Genomic DNA, 26509 nt, shown 5'->3' with positions numbered 1-26509 from the left:
GCTAAAGTTCAATATAGGGTTGGATCTGTATTAAAAGTGTTCCTTGTTTTAAGTATTGTTTCAATCGTGCCTCGATCTTTCCTTCAGTTTCATTTTATCACTTTTTAAAAATATTTTTATTGCATTTATTTAAAAGTTAGACCGAATTAGTTTTAACCCGTAAAAGTTAGATCTTCGGGCTAGTGGGTTTATCTTTAGACACCTTCAGGTTTATCTTGACACACTGTGGACAGAATAAAAAAACCTTGTATGATACTCTATACATAAACCTCTAGGTATAAATAATCAAAAGTAGTTACATGTATATACAAAGCCTCAGTATTTCGACTGCATCATTTAAGAGCATAAAAATAATAAAAATGCTGGTTTTACTCACACCCTATCGTTATGTTTCTCTTCTTTTTTTTCATCGTTTTTTTGTCTTACAATGTACATGTATTTTTCATGTATCAATATTTCCCTAAATATAGCTTGAATCATAGCTCAAGTTTTTATAAAAAGCCATCAGAAGAGCCTACTGCATCATTTTAGAGCATAAAATAAAAACTTCAAAATTTGCCCAAATTTTGTAAAAATGGAGAACTTACCCCTTGTCGCTTGGCCTATTAGTTTTTCAAGTATCAATATTTCCTCAAATAAAGCTTGAATCATAGCTCAAGTTACATATAACAAGGCATCAGTAGAGCCTACTGCAGTATTTTAGAGCATAAATTCATAACTTTTGTCATATTTTGATAAAAATGCTTGTGAACTTGTCAAACTTTGCGCAACAAATGTGTACAAGGCCTTGTGAACTTTGCCTAAATTTTACCTGAAAATGTATAGCCGTGTGAACTTGTCAAATTTTGCAGACAGATGTGTACGTTTTTTTTCTTATTTTTTTGCTCATTTTCAAAGTATCAATATTTCCCTAAATAAAGCTTGAATCATAGCTCAAGTTTTATAAAAAGGCACCAATAAAAAAGTTTTATAAAAGCCTTGTGAACTTGTCAAATTTTACCTGAAAATGTGTACAAGGCCTTGTGAACTTAGCCTGAATTTTACCTGAAAATGTGTACAAGTGTATAGGCTTGTGAACTTGTCAAATTTTTCACCAAAATATGTACAACTTACAAGGCTAGAGCCCTGTGAACTTGTCAAATTTTGCACAAAAATGTGTACAGAACTTGTCAAATTTTGCAATAAAATGTGTACAAATAATAATAATAAAGGAAACTTGTAATGCGCCATGTCAAATTTTGCACAAAAATGTGTACAGAACTTGTCAAATTTTCCATTAAAATGTGTACAAATGTGAACTTGTCAAATTTCGCACATAAAATGTGTACAAGGCTACATGTATAGAGGCCTTGTGAAATTGTAAAAGTTTACCTTATGAACTTTTTCAATTTCGCACCAAAAAAAATGCAGGCACACCCAAAAAAGGCTTTTACAATCGTCTAACCTGCTTGTCACAAAAGCATGGATAATTTTTTTCTGTAGAGTCACGAGTTTAATATTTACGGATATGACAGATATTGAACAGATAAAAATGCATTCTTACTAGCTTCAGCAATATGCTTATCAAATGGTAAGTGAGAATCAAACCAAATCCCTAAATTCCTTACTGAGGTGGAGGGTGGTGTTGGCAAAATGACCTTGATGCTCTCAATGTGTAGTTTAAACATTTGCCTGAAGATCATTGTATTTACGCATGTCCATACTTGGTTGTTACAGAATAATCTATTGTTGAATGACAATATTTTAGGAGTACCACAAATCAAAAATTCTTATCATTCAACAATAGATTATTCTGTAACAACCAAGTATGGACATAAGTAATACATTGTTCTACATGTAATGCAAGGACAGAACTGTTTTCATTATTTTGACCGGGTGAAAAAGACATATACAGTTGAGTGTCACAGGGGAGTTCTGTTGAACGTCTTGAAACAATTCTACTTGGGAACATGAGGTAAACAAAAGGGGTCCCAAGCAAGAGCCTTGGGGCTCACCCTATAAAGGCCCGGTCACACAGGCCCCGAGAACGATAACGAGAACGAGAACGAGAACGAGAACGATAACAATGCACGCCCTCGATTGGTTGAAATGCTCCACGCAGAATACGCCCACGCTCATTCAACCAATCGAGGGCGTGCATTTTTATCGTTCTCGTTTTCGTTCTCGATATCGGGGCCTGTGTGACCGGGCCTTAACACATTGAATTCCTGAGACAAAACATCATGTACGACAAGGTTTTGCCTTCTACCAACTCAAGTATAAGAGTCGAACCACAACAAAGCTACATCAGATATCCCGAAATGAGTTTGAAGGATGCTCAGGAGAATTTCATGTTTAATGGAATCGAAGGCGGCACTCATGTCGAGCATAGTTAGAAATGTAACTTGTTGCTTATCCATAGCCATGAGTAGATCGTTCTTAACTCTAAGCAAAGCTGTTTCGGTGATATGATGCTGTTTGTATGTTGATTGCATTGATGGTAATAAACTTGGTGTATCTCAACGCATAAAACAACAAACCTGTGAAAATTTGAGCTCAATTGATTGTCGAAATTGTTTGTTACGGTGTCTGTGAATGGGCTGAATGTCACCTTTGAGCAAAACAAAACCCACAATAAACAAACAAACAAGCAACGACTCAAAATTCCCACGATAATGTGGGTAATTCCTACCTTATTCCCTTTTCTAAAGAATCACATGCTGGGGATGCAGTTTTAAGTAAAACATTGTGGGATCTTTGTTCCATTGTGTAAAAGTTCCCACAGCTCTTGCATGTCTGGGTGTGCCTACCCATCAGAGCTGTCTTATTCTGAATGGAAAGGTTTGCGGTAACTAAATGATAGTCAGTGTTACTGCATACCTTTCCATATCGTATTTCCACCATGCAAAGTTTCAAATCCTATACTTGCCTTTTTCTGCAAAATTTCACCTGAAATTAAGCAAATCTTCCCATGTTGTGATGAACAAACTTGAAAACAATGTTCTTTGTTTAACTGGGATTCCCCACAGGGGAGTTCTTTAGAACAGGTATTTAATAGAACAAAATTGTGTGAGTCACAACTGAGTGTACAAAAGACTGTGTATGTGTGTCTATCTGGTAAAACCACAGACATATAAATAATTATAATTATATGTCTGTGGTTAAAACCAAGGCTTCACTTCTGTATTACAAAACCAATGGGAAAAGCGCTAAACAACAAATAAAAGAGACTTGATTAACAGAGTTGGTTACATTTTTTATGTATTTTTAAAGTATTTTTTAGATAAACAAATAAATATTGACAACTCAAGATAAAAAAAAAAAACCTGTGAAAATTCAAGACAAAATATACCGATTGCGCTACCATTGTCACGTGACCTGGGATAATAAGGGGGGGGGGGGCTAATCATATCCTTACTCGCAGCTTTCTTCAGAAGACGATCAGAGCATACTGATCGAAACGTCGAGTTGAATTTTGAAACCAACGGTTCTTTTCAGAACCACCCCAACTCATTACATGCATTAGAGATAGTCATTACATTTTCTACCACCATGCATGGTGTTACCGCAAACTTTCTGTATTGAATTGCGAAGGACGCGGCTATACAACGTGTTCGAGAGGCAGGCATGCAAGGGCGCCTTCAGCCAGCCACATCAACCCATAACGGAGCACAGCCAAGATCGAAAGTGTGGAAAACCCTCGTGGACTGCAACAGAACGCACAACTCAACTCACATAATTATGGCCCTGGCCGGGAATCGAACCGGGGTTACCGTGGTTAGTTACTATGGACGAGAATACTGGATTTATCAAACAGAAAATGTGATTAAATCAATGTCAACTTTATTACAAAAAGGTCTTTCTAAAACTCTAATTTATCGAAAATACAGTCAATTATGGTCCATCGGTAGCTTTAGGCCAACGAGTCTTCCTACATGGGCAAGTCTTTTACTGTGTTGCTGTTTTTTGTTTTATACCCATCCCAGGTAACGTGATAACATGTAAGCATTGTCTATGGGATATGCAGAAGTTGACTACCAAAAAAATAGTCCCATTAAACAACCTTCATGCATGCGTCACAAAACACAAAGTCAGATCATGATCATGTGGTCAGATCTATAAATAACCTAGACCCAGTAACTGGGGCGCTGTACTCCTTTTAAACAATTTTTGACTTCATCTGTCGTATTAGATGAAGTCAAAAATTGTTTAAAAGGAGTACAGCGCCCCAGTTACTATGGGGCGCCGTCTGTCAATTAATTGTTTGGCACTTTTAAGGCATGTTTTTACCATGGTTTATAGCAATTAGATGTAAACCATAGAAAGTGTTGCCAAATCCTTTTTATGGTTTACATACCAGTAGTATTTGATGTGTGTAAGTTTATGGTTTACAAACCATGAACATGCAACAAACATTTGTAAATCATGGTTCATAAACCATGGAAACTTTACGCATCTTTAAAACATGGTTTATAAACCAGAAAAAATGAAGCATCAAATTCATGGTTTACAAATCATGGTTTATAAACCATGAAAATTGGGTCATCTTAAAAACATGGTTTATAAACCATAAACCATAAAAATTGAAGCATGAAAATCATGGTTTATAAACCATAGAAATAGGAGCACGAAAATCATGGTTCAAAAATTATGGTTTATAAACCATAAAAATTGAGGCATTTAAAAAACATGGTTTATAACCATGAAAATTGAAACATGAAAATCATGGTTTACAAATCATGGTTTATAAACCATGAAAATCGTAGCATGAAAAACGTGGTTTACAAATCATGGTTTATACACCATGAAAGTTGAGGCATCTTGAAAACATGGTTTATAAACCATGAAAATTGAAACGTGAAACTCATGGTTTATAAACCATGTTTTGGATCGGAGGCATTGTAAAAAACATGGTATGTAAACCATGAAAACTAAAGCATCAAATTTATGGTTATAAACCATGAAAATTGAGGCATCAAATATGGTTTACAAATCATGGTTTATAAACCATAAAAATATGTGCACTCACAAATCATGGTTTACAAACCATAAAAAACCGCTAAACAATAAATTGACAAACGGCACGTAAACGTGCCGTTTGTCAATTAATTCAACCTCCTTCCCATTGAGCGATAGTCGCGCAATCGCCCGCCGTGTACATGTCTCGCCCGGTACGTGGGGGTGTGTGTACGGTTGCCCACTGCTGACTGTTGCATCAGGCTCGTGAATAACGCCAGAGACCGGGCTCCAAAAATATTGTAAAACATGCGTGTAGTTTAACCTCTGACCTCTGTCATTTCCAGTATAGATATGCAGTCAAATTCCATTGCGGACTTGAGAGCAGTGACTATTTGGGCATCTATGCACGTCACTGCACGTGCATTGTATCCAATGGGAATCACTGGATCTAGCGGCAGCGACGGATAAAGACAGGGGCCCAGTCTAGATTGCAGCAAGAATGATCAGCAAGAATGCTTGGGGTAGGAGGTTGAACACAATTAACCCACGTTCAGTTTTTATGGTTTAGAAACCATGACTTGTGCACATTTTTAATGGTTTATAAACCATGATTTGTGGGTGCACATTTTTTTATGGTTTATAAACCATGATTTGTAAACTATATTGATGCCTCAATTTTCATGGTTTATAAACCATGAATTTGATGCTTCAGTTTTCATGGTTTACAAACCATGTTTTTACAATGCCTCCGATTTCATGGTTTATAAACCATGAGTTTCAATTTTCAATTTTCATGGTTTATAAACCATGTTTTCAAGATGCCTCAACTTTCATGGTTTATAAACCATGATTTGTAAACCACGTTTTTCATGCTACGATTTTTATGGTTTATAAACCATGATTTGTAAACCATGATTTTCATGTTTCAATTTTCATGGTTTATAAACCATGTTTTTTAAATGCCTCAATTTTTATGGTTTATAAACCATAATTTTTAAACCATGATTTTCGTGCTCCCACTTTTATGGTTTATAAACCATGATTTTCATGCTTCAATGTTTATGGTTTATAAACCATGTTTTTAAGATGACCCAATTTTCATGGTTTATAAACCATGATTTGTAAACCATGAATTTGATGCTTAATTTTTCTGGTTTATAAACCATGTTTTAAAGATGCGTAAAGTTTCCATGGTTTATGAACCATGATTTACAAATGTTTGTTGCATGTTCATGGTTTGTAAACCATAAACTTACACACATCAAATACTACTGGTATGTAAACCATAAAAAGGATTTGGCAACACTTTCTATGGTTTACATCTAATTGCTATAAACCATGGTAAAAACATGCCTTAAAAGTGCCAAACAATTAATTGACAGACGGCGCCCCATAAGTTACTGGGTCTATAAATAACCTAGCCCTGGTAGGACGTCAGTGCAAAACTGTACGGGAAAAGTTTCCAGGAATTCCTACGCCGAATGAAGCAGTCTACACTAATCAAAACGAACTGTGGACACCAGCTTTAGAGCAATAGAAGTTCCTTTTCCGTCTAATCATTATGTGCTAACTCTGTAGTTGGAAGCTCTTAAAAACACTTTGATTGAGGAGTATTGCTCTTCTCAATGATTTAGAGGCAGTGTCGTACTTTGGTAAGTAGTCTACATGTAGGCCTATGATGGCAAAACAATAATTTATAAACCATAACAAAACTTACTTGGCAAGGTTTGCCCTTAATTTATTTTAAGTAACTGGCCAGTGTGATGACCAGTTGGCTTGTCATTTCACCAGTCACCCAGCTTTTTCAATAATCTTTATTTCACAGAACAAAGCCTATTTCAGACTACATACAAAATTAGTTGCGATAACTTAAAAGGCAGGAGGGTAACGTTATCGCAACTACTACTACAATATGTATCATAGGAGGTCCTGTTTTCAAGGTGTCCCTAAAATCGTGGCAAATCTTTTACCTCTCTTTGCGCGATGTAAACAGTTCCTAGATACAAAAGTTTTGGTTTTATTTGCCAAGATAAAAGTCTCCTCTCCCTCGACCAAAACTTAGAAACACGTAAGGCTCCACTGGTTATTTGCACTTGTAAAAGCAAAAAGTTTGGTATTTTTTAGGCATATCCTCCTCTTACCAGTTATCATGCTATTATGCCTTTTTCTTTGAATTGGGAAAAAAATAATGATGCCATATATCAACCGATGCCCTAATTATCTTCATTTGTTATGAAGTATGCAAACATATATTAAAACTTGATGGACATTGAAATGTTCACACTACACACCGATCTTCGATGACTTCAACTGGCCCCATTTGTTTTGAGTTTTTCCTGTTTTCACGGCAAACAACAAAGTATGCTTTCCCGGTGAAGCCATACATGGAAGAAACATCTGCAGTGACTACAAGTGTTCTTTGAGACGCTGTGTATGACTCTATAGCCAGCAGTTGTCTTCGTTTTATTCAGAATATTTTTAATGAAATTTTAAATATTACCAGGGTAGTTTGCAAAAAATAACAAAAATAAATAATTTAATAAAAAGTGTGAATAATTATTGGCTTTCAAATCTGATTTTTATTTCGTTTTTCCCTTTAAGCCTCTGTATTCTTTTTTCAGAATGCTCAGCAAAATATTCAGTCACATGATTTGATCATCATGAATTGTGAATTGAAATAGTGTTTGATGAAACTTTTTGGGTGGGCAAATATTTTTATATGGCCTCAACATTATGACATATTTTTGTACCTTGTAGAAATGCCTAAAATACCAAACTTTTTGCATTTACAAGTGCAAATAATCAGTGGAGCCTTACGTGTTTCTAAGTTTTGGTCAAGGGAGAGGAGACTCTTTGCTTGGCAAATAAAACCACAATATTTTTATCTAGAGACTGTTTACATCGCGCACAGATAGGTAAAAGATTTGCCACGATTTTAGGGACACCTCGAAAACAGGACCGATCCTACGATACAATTAAGGTACAAAAATATGTCATAATGTTGAGGCCATATTATATAAAAAAAAATTCCCATCGAAAAAGTTTCATCAAACACTATTTCAATTCACAATTCACGCTGATCAAATCATGTGACTGAACATTCTGCTGAGTATTCTGGTAAAAAAAATACAGAGGCTTATATTTTTATAAAGAAGCCATGTGACTTATTTATATTATTTTCTAATATTTTTTTATATTTTTTTTAAACCCTCGTATCAATATTATTATAAATATTAAAATTTAAACATCAGCTTGGTGATTCAATTATCACTTTTTATTTTTACGCTTTATTATAAATAATAAAGCCATTGGACACTTTCGGTAAACAGTATTGTCCAAGGCCCACAGTACACTTCGTGTATCACAACTTCTATAAAATAACAAACCTGTGAAAATTTAGGGACAATCGGTCATCGAGTCAGGAGAAAATAACGGGAAAACCCACCCTTGTTTCCGCACGTTTTGCCGTGCCATGACATGTGTTTAAAATAAATCTGTAATTCTCGATATCGAGAATTGATATTGTTTTAATGTAAAAACGTAAAGCATTTCATGGAATAATTTTTCAAGAGAAGTCTTTCACCATTACCTTAAATGTAAACCCTGTAAGTTATTTGTAAATCTGTGAACTTTTAACTTTTTTCTGTACCAAAAGTGTCCAATGGCTTTAAGGGGAATTTTTGTTATTAAAAATAAATAAAAATCAGATTTATAAGCCAATAATTATTCACCTTTGTAACTTTTTTTTGCAAATTACCATGGTAATTTTAAAATGTCATAAAAAATATTGTGAATAAAATGAAGACAACTGCTGGCTATAGTCATACACAGAGTCTCACAGAACACTTGCAGTCACTGCAGATGTTTCTTCCAGGTATGGCTTCACCGGGAAACCATTCTTTCTCGTTTGCCTTGAAAACAGGAAAAACTCAAAACAAATGGGACCAGTTGAAGTCATTGAAGATCGGTGTGTGGTGTGAAAATTTCATTCATGGAATAATTTTTCAAGAGAAGTCTTTCACCATTACCTTAAATGTAAACCCTGTAAGTTATTTGTAAATCTGTGAACTTTTAACTTTTTTCTGTACCAAAAGTGTCCAATGGCTTTAAGGGGAATTTTTGTTATTAAAAATAAATAAAAATCAGATTTATAAGCCAATAATTATTCACCTTTGTAATTTTTTTTTGAAAATTACCATGGTAATTTTAAAATGTCATAAAAAATATTGTGAATAAAATGAAGACAACTGCTGGCTATAGTCATACACAGAGTCTCACAGAACACTTGCAGTCACTGCAGATGTTTCTTCCAGGTATGGCTTCACCGGGAAACCATTCTTTCTCGTTTGCCTTGAAAACAGGAAAAACTCAAAACAAATGGGACCAGTTGAAATCATTGAAGATCGGTGTGTGGTGTGAAAATTTCAATGTCCATCAAGTTTTAATTTATGTTTGCGTACTTAATATAAACAAATGAAGATAACTAGGGCATTGGTTGATATGTCGCATCATTATTTTTTTTCCAATTCAAAGAAAAAGGCACTGTGAAGACTGGTAAGAGGAGGATACCTTTGATCCGTGTAATTGGCAACCCTTGTAATACTTTTTTTCACACTACTACAATAACTCAGAGAAAAGTTAACCCAGTTCCATCCAATGACACCAAGATTGTTGGGTTCGTAGTCCTGGGCAGGGTTAAATTTTACACAATTTAAGCTAGTTTTGTAAGTGCCAGCCACACTTAATCTGGAGAATCCCATGTTTACAGTTTGGCAACTTTTTTGTAGTGATACAAAACACAGTACTCACGGATTTCTATTAAACTCACAAAGTTTGATAATTGATGATGGTAGAAAGTTTCCCTGAAAATATTACTTTTTTGAGATTATGAGTAAGTTATTGTTGCCAAAATAATTTTTGTCTCAGGAGATGAACATTGTTTTAGCATTCATACAACGGATAACCAGTACTGGTATTGATGCGACTCTCTTGAAAAAACCGCTCTGTGATTTTTCTTATTTATTCTGTAAAAAAAACTTGACGACTAATGAAGCTTCTACAGGTAAATTATTACATACTCTTCATTCACAATGAGTAGGGATTCATGTCATGGCCAAACCAAAAACTTTATCTACAAAAGTGTGGCTTTTTAATTGCCATTGCTATCAAACAGTGAATTACCTTTCCTAGCAAATCACAATGGAATCGCCACTGTGTTGGGATTCACCAGGAATTGTATGGTTTTGTGCTGTAAATCTTGCTTGTAAATCAAAATCTTTAAAGGCAGTGTGTGGACACTTAATTGATAATTACTCAAAACAATTATTAGCATAAAACCTCATTTAGTAACGAGTAACGGGGAGAGGTTGATGGTATAAAACATTCTGAGAAAACGGCTCCCTCTGAAGTAACATAGTTTTCGAGAAAGAAGTAATAATTTCCACAAATTTGATTTTGAGACCTCAAGTTTAGAACTTGAGGTCTTGAAATCAAGCATCTGAAAGCACACAACTTCGTGTGACAAAGGTGTTTTTTTCTTTCATAGTTATCTTGCAACTCCGACGACCAATCAAGCTCAAATTTTCACAGGTTTGTTATTTTATGCATATGTTGAGATACACCAAGTGAGAAGACTGGTTTTTGACAATGACCAATAGTGTCCACTGTCTTTAACTACGTATGAGTGGTGGTTTTTGAAAAATGCTAATGTCTGGAAGTTTACTAGACCTACAGTATGTTTTTCGTTTTCAAAGGGAGGGTTTGCCTTTAATGATTTTTTAGAGACTTGCTTACAGGACATGGTGTGGATTTGACAGAGGGTTAAGACTAGTCTTATCTCACGAGTGTCGTCCTAACTTAGGACTAGCCATACGTTTTTAATATCTCTTAGGACCAGTCCAAGTTAGGACTAGTCCTAACTCTTCGTGAAATCGACCCCAGGAACTTGTCATTCCACTAGTCAGTCAGCTGAATCACTAGTCAATGTGTTAAATGAAATAGGGATGCGTTGCTTTTTCAACACTGAACAAGCCAGCCGGACCACTGAGAGAGAGTTTTGACTGGTCCTCATGTGTTTGAACTGGCATTTGACTAACTGACCACTGTTAAGGGAGAAAGCTGAAAGGGGCTATGTACATGTCTATGGTGCTTTTAAATATTATCAACTTATTTGTATTAAAGCCATTGGACCCTTTCGGTAAAGAGTGTTGTCCAAGGCCCACACTTTGTGTACCACAACTTCTATATCAAATAACAAACCTGTGAAAATTTAGGCTCAATCGGTCATCGGAGTCGGGAGAAAACAACGGAAAAACCTACCCTTGTTTCCGCGCGTTTCGCCGTGTCAAGACATGTGTTTAAAATAAATACGTAATTCTCGTTAACGAGAATTTATATTGTTTTGCTGTTTTCTCAAAAAGTAAAGCATTTCATGGAATAATATTTCAAGAGAAGTCTTTCACCATTGCCTTCTGTAAACCCTGTAAGTTATTTGTAAATCTGTGAACTTTTTTTTTTTCTGAACCGAAAGGGTCCAATGGCTTTAATGTCAGTCTAGTTCAGCTTTCAGAATAAAGCCATTAAAAACAGTTGTTTTCTCTCTGGATAGCATATCACCAGTCCTGTGTATTGTCTACCAAATACAACATTTTTGAGATACATAACCCCAATCTTAATTTTGTATTTTATGAACATGTTTGGCTAAATGGATGATGGTTCTGGCCATATTACATTACATGTATACAGTAGTGTCAGTGTAAGCATTAAAAAAAAGTCTAGAAGAAGTGTTTTTGTGTTCTTGATTTGTGAAATTCATAATCATAGACGTTAAACCAATTGTACAAGAAAGATTGGCTGTTGCCAGATTGTTGTTCATGCTGAGTTGCCTTGACTGATGGATGAAAAACAGTCACCATTTGCAATGTCATGCACACAAAGTTACAACAGAAATGCAAACAGGCCACTGTAGTTTTTGTTTGGTGTGGAATGGCGGGAAACTGTCTTGTACAATGGCTATTGTAGGAGATGTGCCTATGATTGCATGTAGGCCTTTTTGGAGAAAATGGCTAGTGTAGATGTAGCAATGTAAAACTGCTATTGGCAGTTACATGATGTGTCTGGCCTTAAGGCCCTGGCAGCAATTCTAGTTTTCTCTGATGGATGAGTCAGCCTTTTTGACTGTCACAGATTCCTATGTGTTTTATTGGGCCCAACACAGGTCAGCTTGTTATTTTATCCCCTCAATATCCCCTAATGCCGAGTTTCGTTGTCTGGAAGTAACCCCCTCAAAAAATAAAAAATTGCAAAGTCGATGTCCATGCGGCACACAGAAATACAGAATAATGCAAATGTGACACTATGTGTTTATTGGTGTGGAGTGTGGGTGAACATCCCCTTTCGGGGAAACAGTCTCGCACAACGGCTACTTGTTGAAATGATCGATTATTAGATGGTATATTTAGAAAATCTTTCGGATAAAAATTAATAGCAATGTACAACAGCTATGTTGGCAGTTAGGATGTGTTCACCGTGGCAGCTAAGCCAACATTACAATAAACAAATTTCTTTTCTCTGATGGATGAGTAATGTTTTTGACTCTCACAGATCCCTGCGATTTGATTGGTCCCAAAACAGGTCAAGGGTCAGTTTTTATTAAGCAAATTGACGCCAACATTAACAAACCCTCTAAGGGCACAGGGCACTATGAACGAAAATTCGACCTTGAAAATAATTCAACTCAGTGTTTCCCCATTGTACTAAAATGCGTTTGGATTTTTTAAATGTGCATCATTTACACAGAGTTTTCTCTCACTCACATTGTCTAATAAAACATGCAGGATACATAATATTATAAGGCACCTAACTTCTTAACTTGGAAACCATGCAACCTACATGTTTTGCAACTTTTAAAAAAAGTGTTGAAAGTTATTTTTAGAGTGTGAATCAAACTTAATAAACTGGTTGCATTTGCAACCGTTTTTATCAGAAAATACATTTGTGTGTGATTTTATGGGGACATAAATAAACCACCTGGTCTGCTAGCTAGACTGCTGGGTTACTTTACAAAAAAACTTTTGAAAATGGGCTTTAATGGTTAAATCAGTTTTGTGATGCGCTTCTTTTCCATGAAAGACCAAAAAACCAAGTTTCTAAAGCTCAATAAAACAGAGTAAAATTTTACATGGGGGTAACGATCTGGATACTATCATAGCGAAAAGAAATGATGTTCAAATGTTTACTTTGAGCCTGCCTGGGTAAATACAATTCCGTAGAGTATCAAAATAAACTTTCCATCAGCCATTGCTCGTGAAATATGTTTAATTTTGTAGACGGTTCCTTCTCAATAAGATACTGGTCTTGTTGATTAAATTCTGATCCAATAAGCATATTGAGCTACACAAGAAGTCTTGTAGATTTTTATCCTAAATTCGAACCCTGAAATAACGGCTAATAATTACAATGTTTGCGACTGTTGGTGCATTCATCCATTACAAATACATGCAGTGCAAAAAGTATGCCCGGCCGCGCGTCGATCGCCCGGCTCCAGACAGGGTCAAACATGTGACCCGGCCATGAAGAGCAGCGACCAATAGGCAGTCACCACATCATCATGCTGTGAACGAAAACATTCTTTTAATAAGGTGTCAAATTTCTTTTGGTATGTGAATAACCCACTAGGGCATGTATGTAGCAAACTGTTAAAAATTAAGTAATTGTCCTTCCCACTGCACACTATGTAAATATGTGTACGCGCGCATGTACCCTATGTATACACAATATTCTACATGTACTGCCATGATTTCACAGTCAGTGTTCCTGCCACTCTCTCATTGGTGTATTGGAATGGTGACGTCATCGGTTTGTGTGTAAACAATGACTGCGTCATTCAGTGGACGCATTGGAATTGTGGCTTCTGTGTGTTGTGGTGTTCAGTTGGTGTTCGCTGCCATTGTTAATTTGCTTATACATTGTGAATGACATTGAAACCCGGCCTCTCAGAGTCAAAAAGGTTCTGGCTGCATTCTGACAACAGGTACACGTAGTGTTCTCCGGTCTGCTGGCAAAACGACAAATGCTAGTTAAAATCACCCGAGGACCAGTCAAAAGTCACTCCAAGCAATCCGTGGCTGGCCAGGTAGGTCATGAACGATGTCTCTGCATGGTACCTACATTATAAGAATTATGGACTAGTGAAAAAGCTTGCTGACTACGTACATGTATTTACACTGTACATGTTGCTTGTGTTTATAGCCAGAGGAGTGTGTGGGTGTCAATGTGTGTGTCTGTCGACTCCAGGTTTTAAATTTGGATGTATACCCTGTTTTATCTGTCATTTACTTGTAAAGTGAAGAATTTGGATGTCATTCACTTGTAAGTGAACAATTTGGACACCCAGTTTTATGTGTCATTAATGCAAGTGAACAATTTAGACATTCAGTATTATCTGTCATTAACATTGTGTGAACAATTTGGGCACCCTATTTTTTAATTGCCCGCAAATTTTGACACCTTTTTACAAAATCTTGGTCAAAACATCCGCTGTGTAGCAAAACCACTTGACCTAACAGGTTCCGATGGAAGTAAAAGCTAACAAAAAATACAAGCGCAGTCCCTTATTGCTCTACTGTGTGGCACTCCTCCATCAGTTCGACTTTTAAACAAGTGTCATAATTCTAAACTATGTTTTGAAACTTACAATGTCTTTTTTCTTTCCCTTTTAAAATTACAGCTGTGAAATCAGAGATTTATACTTGAATACGATCCACTGATACTTGATCATCACAAAATAAAAAAAAGAACTGGTGCGAGTTCGGAGTCGAGGCAGATGCTTAGCAGCATGGGGCTACCCGTCCGTGAGGAGGTCTGCGAAGAGAGTGTTGCTTGCCAGTAAGTCATTTTTTAAGATATTTTTTTAAGACAAATTATTACTACCATAAAAGTAAAATGAGGTAGTACAATGATGTGACAGGCCTTAAACTAACCCAGTACCGACAGCAACTGGTGTGGTGCCCTGTCCTTTAGCTGTGGTGCCCTGTCTGCAGAGTTCCAATAACAATTTACATTTTCCTTAAAGACACTCATGGACACTACTGGTAATTGTCAAAGACCAGTCTTCTCACTTGGTGTATCTCAACATATGCATAAAATAACAAACCTGTGAAAATTTGAGCTCAATTGGTGGTCGAAGTTGCGAGATAATGAGAGAAAGAACACCCTTGTCACACGAAGTTGTGTGCTTTTAGATGGTTGATTTCGAGACCTCAAATTCTAAATCTGAGGTCTCGAAATCAAATTCTTGGAAAATTACTTCGTTCTCCAGAACTATGTCACTCCAGAGGGAGCCGTTTCTCACAATGTTTTAAACTATCAACATCTCCCCATTACTAGTCACCAAGTAAGGTTTTATGCTAATAGTTATTTTGAGTAATTACCAATAGTGTCCACTGCCTTTAAAAAATAGAAGTGCCCCTGTCTAGAGGGAACTTGCTGTGCCCCTTCAAGAGCGAAGTTCAAGGCCTGAGGTTAAATAACTTTCCTTACCTGTATACGTTCTTTTGGATTTTTGAGCTCTTGTTTCCGTGATACGTACTATTTAACAAAATTGTTTGACTATCAAAAGTAGTGTGATTGTTGTTTAAATACAAAACTCAAAGTAAAAGGCTGGTTTAAGTTCTTTAGTGAACTGCATGAGAACAAAACTAATCTTTTTTCAGGATTTGGGTTTATATTGGCTTTTAAGTCTTGTAATCAGGGCCCAATTCCAGCATAAAGCTGTTTTAAGCAGAAAAAAACCAGAAAATTCTGCTTAACAACTTCCTGTGCTAAGCAAAACATTAGTGGGGCACCATGGTTGCAACAATTTAAATCTTATGGATTCCCAATGTTGGCAGGTATACATAGATAACCAGATTTTTTATCGGCAAGTTTTTATGCTTTACATGCTTTATGAAACTAGACACTGATGTCATAAATTCAGGAGCTATTTTTGTCTTCGGCAAATTGGGATTGTGCCGAACATTCCGGGGGAACTGTCATGACATGTATTCTTGAGTTATTTTATTTTCCAGGCTCTTAACTACATGTCTTAACTAATCATTGGGTGTTAAGCAAATTAATGAAATAAGGAAGTGGACTATTTTGACTAATATTTCTCCTGCAGGAAATGTTGTACATGTATACTATACACCTGGATGGGAATCACAACACTTGGCACAATTCCCAGATGGAATTTTTCAAGTCTTGTGATAAATACTCATATTCACAGGTCATGGATTGGTCACGTTGGGTGTAAATATTATTGTCAAATGTATCTGGGCAACTTCCTGCTCTATTTGTCTAAATTACAAAAATGGTCGAATATTTGAGCTAGAGTGAGACGTTAGGAACGAGAGAAGAAGATATTTGGCTTGTTTGCCCCCTTTGATCAATTCTTAACTAATACCATGTACCGTGGAAGAAAAATTAGATTCCTCCATGCATGTAGGGCCTACATGTAGTATGTTTTTAAACCTAAAACTGGTAATTAGTCTTTTTTAATGTATAGAATGTGTTACACTATTTAAACTCAGAATACACGTCTTTAAAACTGAATTCATAAATACCTCAGACAGTTTCGCTATTTCTATTGGTGGAGAGCGCGTCACGTTGGTGTGTATAAACCTTTGTTTATGACCAGTAAAAAGTGTTGAAACATGGCCGTGACACGCAAGCTTGCACCTGTGCTTATAAAACAGTTTCTTCATTCCTATTGGTCGAGAGCAACGGCTGGGACAGTTGTGCCACATCACGCGATACGCGCGACGTGCTAGTTCTGTGTACCTCCTAAGATCTGGGCCAAATTTCATAAAGCTGTTAAAAATAACACAGTAAAAAACTGCTTGATAAATTTCTTTGCCAAGCAAAAATTGAATCGGGCACCAAAACCACAACAATACAAACTTAATTTAATTTGGGCTGGTAAAAAAAATTGTTTCTGCTAAGCAATACTTTTCTGTGCTTACATGTTATATGAAATTGGGCCCTGGTTTGCAGTTTAAAGTAATAACTAGAGACCCGTGCTTGAATGCAATAATAGGATGTTTTGTCCATCCACCAATAGAAATAAAGAGCGTTTTTTAATTTATTGGATAAACGCACTTAAATATATTCAATAAGGTTTTTTCTTTCTTTCAATATTTTCTTGCAACTTAGATGTCCAATTAAGCCTTGATTTTCACAGGTTTTTGATTTGATACATTGGGATTTATTCATGTAATAATTAGTGGGGCTAATGGTCTTTTACAACAACCAAAAATATACCCTGCCTTCTATGCATTGTAGGCATTCCATGGGGGTGGGGGGGGGCTTTTTGGGGGACATGCAAAGGTCAGTTTATTGCTTAGGTGCCATTTATAAATTGGATGGGGTGGGTCAAAAGAAATAACTGAAATCTAAATTTTGTGTGTTTGTTTACAACATGATAAAAATAAGGAGGAAATAAAATACCACGCTGGTCCAGATCGCCGTCTAGCATAGCAGGTTTGTTCGCCGTCACTGAACAATTAACTAAAATGGGCCATGATGGTCTGACGGATCATATCAAACTAAAAATTGTTGTACAAAGTTTGGTTTGCTTGCCAATATCATTTCTGATTATAACTACAAAGTGGTTTGTTTAAGCCAGGAACAGCTATTATAAACTATTGAGAGTCCTTTGACCTCATGGGGTGGGTGGGTGTGTCAAAACAATTTTAATTTTTTTAAAATTTTTAATATTGACTGTTATGAATGGCCCCTTAGCACTGACAAATCTTGCTTAGCAGAAAACAGCTTACCAGCCAAAATACCACATAGTGTGTTGTTTGTGACTGGTTCCCTGCAATTTTTTGCTTAACAGAAAAGAAACAATGTGTAAGCACGATCTGATCTTGTGGTACACAACTTTATGAACTTGATGGACATTGATTGTAACATAGATTGTCACATTGTTAGAATTATTAATGCAGCCAAGAGCTCAGTTCAAGATATTTAGCTCTGTTGTTTGAATTTCATTCGAGTGAATCCGGGGGGGGGGGTTATGATCTCTGTGGGGGAAAGTGAAACTCTTTCTTTTAATCAAGTTGTATTTCTGTATCATTTTTTTTTCAGTGATTCAACTCCTTCTGGAAGTCAGGTGCCTAGTGATGATTGTGATGTGCTTACCACAATTTTCAACGGAATTGGTTACACTTCTGTCAAGCAAATACATGAACTGCAAAACTTAATAAAAACAAGTAAGTTACCTGTTTTTCTACGTGTGTGAGGTTAGTTTTACTTTATGCTTGTGTTACTACATTTTAATTTGTAAATAAAACTTTCTCTCTTCAAGATGATCCCCTGGCCGGTCTTCCCAGGTTGTATCATAAACTTCACGCCATGTACAACGCAAAAACCACAGGGCGTGAGCTCGCTCAAACCTCGGTAATTTGCATAGTCTAGCTATACTCTCAATGGAACCGCTGTTGTAGAATACTGGATTTATCAAACAGCAAATGTGATTTAAATCAATGTCGCAACATTCAACTTTTCCGCCTTTCTTTTGAATTAAACATGTTATTTCTAGAAAATACAGCCGATTATGGTCCATCGGTACGAGTCTTCCCATGTCTTTACTGTGTAGCTGTGTTTTCTATACCCATCTCAGGTCATATGATCACATGTAAACATTAGTCGCGCAGGTGTTAACCTCTGAAATTCTAATGTTATTTTCCATGTTTCCTTTTTACAGGGAGGGACTCTACATCCTTCGATAAAAATGTGCCGACCGAAGTTGAGGTGGCAGACGAATCATCTGTGGACAGTAACTTTCTCAAGGAAAGAGAAGAAGAGGAGGAAGATGAAAAGATCAAGATGCTGAAGGAGGAGAGTGACGATGATACAAGCATCGATCCAGAAACTTCCAAGGATGGCTCCTTAACTGACCTGCAACAGCAGGAGAAACCTAGAGCTGAGATGATGCAGCCTGAAGTCGGCTACAATAATAAAAATTTGCGCACAGGATCTGCTCATGATGAGATGATGCAAGCCAGCATTAACACTGTTCCAGAACCTCCCAAGAATGGCTTCTTGACTGACCAGCTTCTCAAACGTAAGTTTTACAAGGCCTGTCTTTCATTCCACTCGGGGCAAAGGGCAACTTTGTTTGAAAAAGCATTAAGCGTTATCAAAACCAGTTTAATAATGAGTTGGTAATATTTAAGTTTCTTTAATGGACCTAGAGCACATGGCATCACTTAAGTAGGGCGCCCTCACCTAGAGGTCAAAATGAGGTCGTTCATTAGTCGGAACATCTTATGTGACACTTAGAGGCTCGTGAGTTACACCAGAGAGTGGCTGTAAGCTTATGTCAAGATCCTGACGATCAGGTGGTAGGAATGTACCGTTGATCTCGCACACAAATTGTACGTACATTTTACATAAAAATCATCATTACATGTATATGGATGTACAGGTACTGTAAAACATGTACCTTGTATCCAATGATATCACTGGTTCTGTAAAACCAACACCCATCCTTATCCTTTAAAGACACTGGACACTATTGGTAATTGTCAAAGACCAGTCTTCTCACTTTGTGTATCTCAAAATATGCAAAAAATAACCAACCTGTGAAAATTTGAGCTCTAGAGTTGCGAGATAACTATACAAGAAAAAACACACCTTGTCACACGAAGTTGTGTGTTTTCAGATGCTTGATTTCGAGACCTCAAATTGTAAACTTGAGGTATCGAAATCAAATTCATGGAAAATTACTTCTTTCTCGAAAACTACAGCACTTCAGAGGGAGCCGTTTCTCACAATGTTTTATACCATCAACCTCTCCCCATTACTCGTTACCAAGTGAGGTTTTATGCTAATAATTATTTTGAGTAATTACGGATAGTGTCCACTGCCTTTAAGGACAGGGGACCAGTCTAGTTCATTAAATCCAATCCTGTGTGCCACATGTGAAAATCTGTGCATTTTCATCGTTTCATCACCAGTTTACCTCTTAAAGGAACACCTTGCCTTGGATCGGACGAGTTGGTCTATGAAAAGCGTTTGAAACCGTTTGTTATGAAATGCATATGGTTAGAATGATGTGTTGAAAGTAGAGTATAATGATCCACACAAGTATCACTCAAAGTTGCACGGTTTTCATTTTACGTCGCGAACTAACACGGTCGGCCATTTATGGGAGTCAAAAAAATAAATAAGTCATAAATGGCCGAATGTGTTTGTCGAAGAGGTAAAACGAAAACCACAAAATTTTGAGGCATATTTGTGTAGATCATTGTATTCTACTTTTACAACATCTTTCTAACCGTATTGATTTTATAACAAACGGTTATAGGATGCTTTTCAAAGACCAACTCGACCGTTTTAAGGCAACGTGTTCCTTTAAAAGATGGAGACTTGATAATGTCAATAGGATTTTCCATCAAGAGACAAAAGTTTGAAAGAAATCACAAAAACAAACACATTTTAATGAAGGCAGCCATGTTGATTAAGATGTACTTTTAATGAAGAGGCATTGTCCATGTAATAAATGACAATTATGCTTCACCTCCATGCACAGAAGAATCCACGAAGCATCTTTCTGATGATCATTCTTACAAAGTTAAGAGTGCCACAAATGACACGAGCGGCAATGGAGGGAAAGGGACCTGTCCAGCTGACCAACCGAGGAAAGAGAGTGGACAGGTGATTAAACCCTCACACAAACTTCTTTGACGATGATATAGTTGTTTTTTTTCGGTGGGGTTGCGTTGCCGAGCGGATAAGAGCACTTAACTCAAACTCTGGTGTTACTGTTCAGTAGAGTGCGGGTTCAAGTTCCTGTCTTTACACTTGTGTCCCTGATCAAGAGACTTGCTTCTTTCTACCCCAGGGGAAATTCAGGCCTGTGAGACTGCCGCTTATTTCATTTTCTCATTTTTTGTTTTTCGTGCGGGCCCTGTCTCCACCATGGACGAATGGCTGGCCCATGTTTTTTTTTCCCCTTCTTTTTTTTAATGTCCAAAATAGATCATCAAGCAACACGTACTTGGAATCGGGAAGCACTAATTGCACATTGATTTTGACATGTGAGTCGGAGGCTAGACCAAGTCAAACGCTCTGTGTTGGTCTTTGATTGAAGCCGTTGTTGTTAATTGTTCGTTTAGCGCGATGTCCATTATACATGTACTTCAATGTCATTGTCACATTGCACCATGAGAGGGCCTTTTACTAAAAACTGTATTAAAAAGCTAACACCTTGAGCCAAGACTAGGTGTACATGGTCTTCCACACGTTCGTGTGTTGTCCATGGATTTCTTTGACAATAAGGGAACAATACTATCTCTGAGTCTGCTTATATTTATTCATCTGTTCTTCACAGGTTGGGGTCACTCTTCCACCGTTGCAGCATGGGTTAAATCCCACCAGAGGGGAAGGAGACGACGATGATGGAGATGATGGGAAGAGACCTCGGCAGACGCAGCTGAAGAGAGGTCATGAACGCGAGGAGCTCCAGGCGAGGAACACGAAGAAGAAGAAGAAAGAAAAGCTGAAGTCTCAGACGGGAGCCTTTGACGGGTCTGAAGGATACCTTCATGCTGCCTGCGGAGAGGTTGCGACAGGGTCCCAGCAAGGTGAAGGACAAGATGATGATTTGGTCTTCATGTTCAGAGAGCCTGCACTCCCTCAACCCGAAGGTATCTCTGCTAAAGACGTCCAGACAAAGAGGGAAAATGAGAAGAAGGATGAAGAGCAGCCTTTTGGAGGTGGTGACGGCAACATTCCTGCTGTCAGGGAGCCCAGACTTCGTCAGGAAGGAGTGGAGCAGAGTGCTCGAGCACCCTTCCTGGATGAAGGAGAGGAGTCAGTGGGAGGGGTCGATGAGCTTGGGGCTGGGATTGCTCAACCTAGGCGGTTGGGAAACCCTGGACCAGCAGGAGACACACCCATGCAGCAGTACATACTGGATGAGACCCAAAGATGTCAACAGATGCCTCCTACCAAGCACAACTTGGAAGCCGTAAAGCGATTGTTCAATGACCTGGGGCATCAAACTCAGATCAGTCTGCCCCCAGGACAACCATCTCCTTCTCGCCAACAGGTACTGCCGAGAGGTTCGCCAGGTTCGACTTTCAAGTCTCCTACATCCTTTGGTCCTCAATATGCCTCTAGGAAGGCCCTGGAGGGTCTTAAAGATGGTCCCTCCGAAAGAGGTGCGGCTGGACCGGATCCGGGGGCTCCCATTGATGGCACTGGTAAACCTACAGTCATCTACGGAAAGGAAAGTCATGTGGCATCTTTGGTAGAGAGGATCTTATATTTTAAGCAAAATATCAAGGAATCGCAAAAAGATCAGGACGGAGTGCTGTTTTGCAAAGTAAGACTTTATGCAGAATTTAAATGCACTGGACACTGTTGGTAATTACTCAAATTAATTGTTTGCATAAAACCTTACTTGATAATGAGTAATGGAGAGCTGTTGACAGTATAAAACATTGTCAGAAACGTCTCCCTCTGAACTAGCGTAGTTTTCGAGAAAGAAGTAATTTTCCATGAATTTGATGAGGTCTCGAAATCAAGCATCTGAAAGCACACAACTTCGTGTGACAAGGTTTTTTTCTTCTTTCATTATTACCTTGCAACTTCGATGACCAATTGAGCTCAAATATTCACAGGTGTTTTATTTTATGCATATTGTTGAGATACACCAAGTGAGAAGACTGGTCTTTGACAATTACCAATAGTGTCCAGTGTCTTTAAAAATACCAACAAGGGTGGCAGCCTGTCCATTCTTCTGAGTAGATCTTATTGCCCATGTGGGGTGGATTTACATTGTTGTGTCACTCATTTGCTGACAATAACAGCTGGCAAGCTAGCACGCTCTTTGCTTTGCTTATGTAACCCAGAAAAAGGGTACATTAGAAAAAGAATGAATAAAGCTAAATAAAAATGCTAACTATGGGGGCACTCGCTTGAACAAATGAGAAAAACCAAGATCGGATAGGGGTAAGACGCGAGGAGATGCAAAAAAAACAGGAACAGTGACTCAAAGTGTAGGTTTCTCAACAAAAAACAAAATAACTTTATTGACTATAAACCAAAAACCTTTAGACCGAAAACTCTTGATCTAAACCTTCTTCCTTATAAACCTTAAATTAAACCAGTCAAACCTAAACCAAGATATTCAACTGAAACTCAAAAACCAAAACTAAAATACAAAACACAGTTAAACCAGAGCTAAATCTAAACCTGAAACACAGTTAAACCAGATTAAAACTAAAACACAGTTAAACCATCAAACACAGTTCTTATTCTTATTCTTATTCTTTATTTGGCCAATAAACAAATACAAATACAAGCAGACAGTATGTCAAATAGATAATTATAAGTACATGTTCAAAAGTAAATACAAAGCAAGAAAAACAATAAGGGCACAGGAAATTATAAAACAACCCTAATGTGATGGCCAGGATCAACAAAAGTATAATTAAACACTGTAGCTCGAAAGCCTGTTAATCCAGTCACATAGGGAAGCAAGCACACTATATAAAATACTCTCTTTGGAAAATAATAATAAATAGAAATAAATATTAATATAAATAATCTGTTTACACAAAGTACAAATTAAAATAACAAAACCAAAACCAGAAATTAGACAAGCAAATAGCAAATAAATAAATAAACAAATAAATAGTTAATTAAAACAAATAAATAAAAAGTATTAACAAATGAATGAATAAATAATTAGAAAAGTACATGTAAAAAAGAGATAAAGCAACAAATAATTCAATGAAGGGATGGATTTAACAAAAAATAGGTCAATCAACAAAAAAGTTAATCTTAAAGCAATCACCTTTTCCACTTAAACTCTTACATCAATAAACAGATGATTAAATATGAATAAAGCAATCAAAACAACAAAACAACAAAACATTAACGAAAATTCAATATATGGCTAAACAAATAGGTGAATCAGTAAATGAATAAGTAACAAAAAATAAAATAACACGCAACGGAAATGAGCTCTTTTCCAACATAAATATATCCAAAAAAATAAATAATGGATTAATAAATATAAATAAATAAAAATAAATAGATAAGTATATCAAACAATCAAACAATCAATTAATAAATAAAGTAGTAAATAAATAAATAAATAAATAAATAAATAAATAAATAAATAAATAAATAAATAAATAAATAAATAAATGAATAAACAAATAAAAAACAAAATTTATATAAACAAGATGAAAGGAAAATAAACGGATCTAAAAACAAAACAAAAACAAAACAAAACTAGTAGGTTTGTTGGGATTGAAGGTCATGGTAGTAAATAGATAATTTGTTACAAAAAACATTCAAAGTATCCAGGATAAGTGAGTCTTTTAAGTATGACGGCAAGTTGCTCCATAACCGAGGAAATGAATGAATTGGCGTGTACTTAAGAGCTTGAGTTCTGGCATAGTGATGGTGAAATGTGGTCAAGTCTAAATGGCGGGTGTTGATTATAGTGTTACACTTTATGGCATCACAGTCAATAAGTCCAAACAAAGACTTAATGGTGAAAACAATGATGTGCTGCTGTCTCCTGTAAGGAAGGCTCATCCAGTTGAGTGATTTTAACCGTTCCTCATAAGGCATGTCACCTCGCCGTTGCTTCATGCACATTCTGCTTGCCCTACGTTGTACCCCTTCTAACTTCGCTGATAAAGTGGCAGTGTATGGGTACCAGGCTGGTAATCCATACTGTAAGATAGGCAGAACTAGCGATATGTAAAGGCACCGAAGAGCATGGGAAGATGACCCACCAGCAATCTGCCAAATGAAACCAAGAGTTTTGTTTGCTTTGGATACAATAGTATTGACATGATCGTTCCAGTTCAACTTGTTGTTAACAGTTATCCCGAGGTATTTATATGAAGATACGACACCAAGAGCACTACCTTGGAGTGTGTAAAGAGGAAGATGCTCGTCATTAGGAGTTTTGCAGCGAGACATATGCATCACTTTTGATTTCTTTTTGATGATCCTCATACCATTTTCTGTGCTCCATTGATTGAGCATAGAAAGGTCAGACTGAAGAGATTGTTCATCAGCTGGAGTTTTGATTGGCCGGTAAATGAGGGTGTCATCAGCAAAAAGAAGAGCGGTTGCAGATAGGTTTTTCGAGATGTCACTTATGAAAAGGTTGAAGAGAAGCGGACCGAGGACACTTCCCTGAGGAACTCCAGATGCTACTGGTGCCCAAGAAGAGACGCTTCCACGGTAGGTAACTCGTTGTTGTCGATTAGTGAGAAAGGACTTCAGCCAGTTCCACATGGGGCCACGAATGTTAAAGTTACGAGCCAGCTTGTTAAGAAGAATGTGGTGAGGCATGAGGTCGAAAGCCTTGCTGAAGTCTAGTAAGATGATGTCAAGTCGAGGTGGATGAGGCTTGTCGAGAATACTTGCCCAGTCATGAGTTGCATTGATGAGTTGGGTAACACATGATTTCTTAGCTGTGAAACCATGCTGCTTCTCATTAACCAGACATAAAGAGTTCACATGGTTATTAATATTTTCTGCTATTGCTCTTTCCAATACCTTGCAAACTACTGATGTTAATGCAACGGGTCGATAGTTACTAACGCAGTTGCGACTGCCGGCCTTGAATACTGGGGTGATTTGTGAGAGTTTCCAAACCTTAGGAACGGAGCCTTTCATAAGAGATAAATTCATCACTCGCAGTAATGGTGGTACAAGTGGGGTCTTTGCAGCTCGAAGAATTGATGATGAGATTGTGTCTGGACCAGGTGCCTTGTGAGATGACAATGAAGATAGGGCCTTAGTCAACCATTCAAAGGTAACTGTAAATTCAGGCAGCTCGGGTATTGGCAGGGAACATGACGGAGGGGTCTCTGTGCATGTTACAGCTGGAGAATGGACAGAGGTGAAAAAGTCATTGAAGGCTTGGGCGATTTCATCCGGCTTATGGATGAGTTTACCGGCAGACTGAAAAGCAGCGGGGCAGTTGGACTTTCTTTGATCCCGAACAAAGCACCAGAAGCTTCTCTTGTTGTCGGATGCAGCAAATAAGCGATTGACATAATTCCAATATGAAGATTTTGTCAAGTTCTTCACTTTGTTCCTTACTTGTTTGTAGTTCAGCCAGGCAGATGGAGAGTTTACTCTTTTTGCTTTGGTAAACAGGGTGTGTTTTAATGAGATGAGTTTTTTCAGTTCTGCTGTTATCCAAGGGGATGATTTGCGCTGACGCTTTGATCGTGGGATGCTGTCTCGTACGGCTGCATCTAGGATGTCACCATCAAACACAGTTAAACCATCAAACACAGTGCCAAAGAAAAGTTACAAATTAAAATCAAAATGGCTTTAGGAAACCTGTGTAAATAAAACAACAAATCATACAATTGATGAAAATACAGTTCTATCAAGTTTAGGAAGAAACACATGGTCTTTAAAAATGCAATCCAATGTTTAAGAAAAGTAACTCCCAAGACAGAATCTTAACAAATATCGCTTTAGAAAATGAACTTGCAAAGAATCACAGGAATATTACAATTTGTCAAAAATTTATACA

The 26509-nt window shown here is 37.1% G+C and overlaps 1 protein-coding gene across 2 annotated transcripts in view; it reads left to right on the top strand.

The window, feature by feature from the left end:
- Nucleotides 1-6455: 6455 nt before the first annotated feature.
- LOC139948764 (uncharacterized) overlaps nucleotides 6456-26509 on the top strand; it is a 35598-nt gene continuing 15544 nt past the window's right edge. Inside the window, exons 1-6 of one of the 2 annotated variants that reach the window (XM_071947081.1) lie at nucleotides 6456-6590; nucleotides 14666-14823; nucleotides 18064-18188; nucleotides 18683-19042; nucleotides 20513-20637; nucleotides 21314-22309. In XM_071947081.1, coding sequence (XP_071803182.1) covers nucleotides 14762-14823; nucleotides 18064-18188; nucleotides 18683-19042; nucleotides 20513-20637; nucleotides 21314-22309 — 1668 coding nt within the window. In that variant the 5' untranslated portion in view covers nucleotides 6456-6590; nucleotides 14666-14761. Of the gene's footprint in view, nucleotides 6591-13939; nucleotides 14072-14665; nucleotides 14824-18063; nucleotides 18189-18682; nucleotides 19043-20512; nucleotides 20638-21313; nucleotides 22310-26509 lie in introns of those variants that run through there. The other variant, XM_071947082.1, reaches the window with a different exon arrangement.

This window comes from Asterias amurensis, chromosome 16 (assembly GCF_032118995.1).
Source record: "Asterias amurensis chromosome 16, ASM3211899v1".
Classification (NCBI taxonomy): Eukaryota; Metazoa; Echinodermata; class Asteroidea; order Forcipulatida; family Asteriidae; genus Asterias; species Asterias amurensis.
This window is presented reverse-complemented; position numbering and strand designations above follow the sequence as displayed.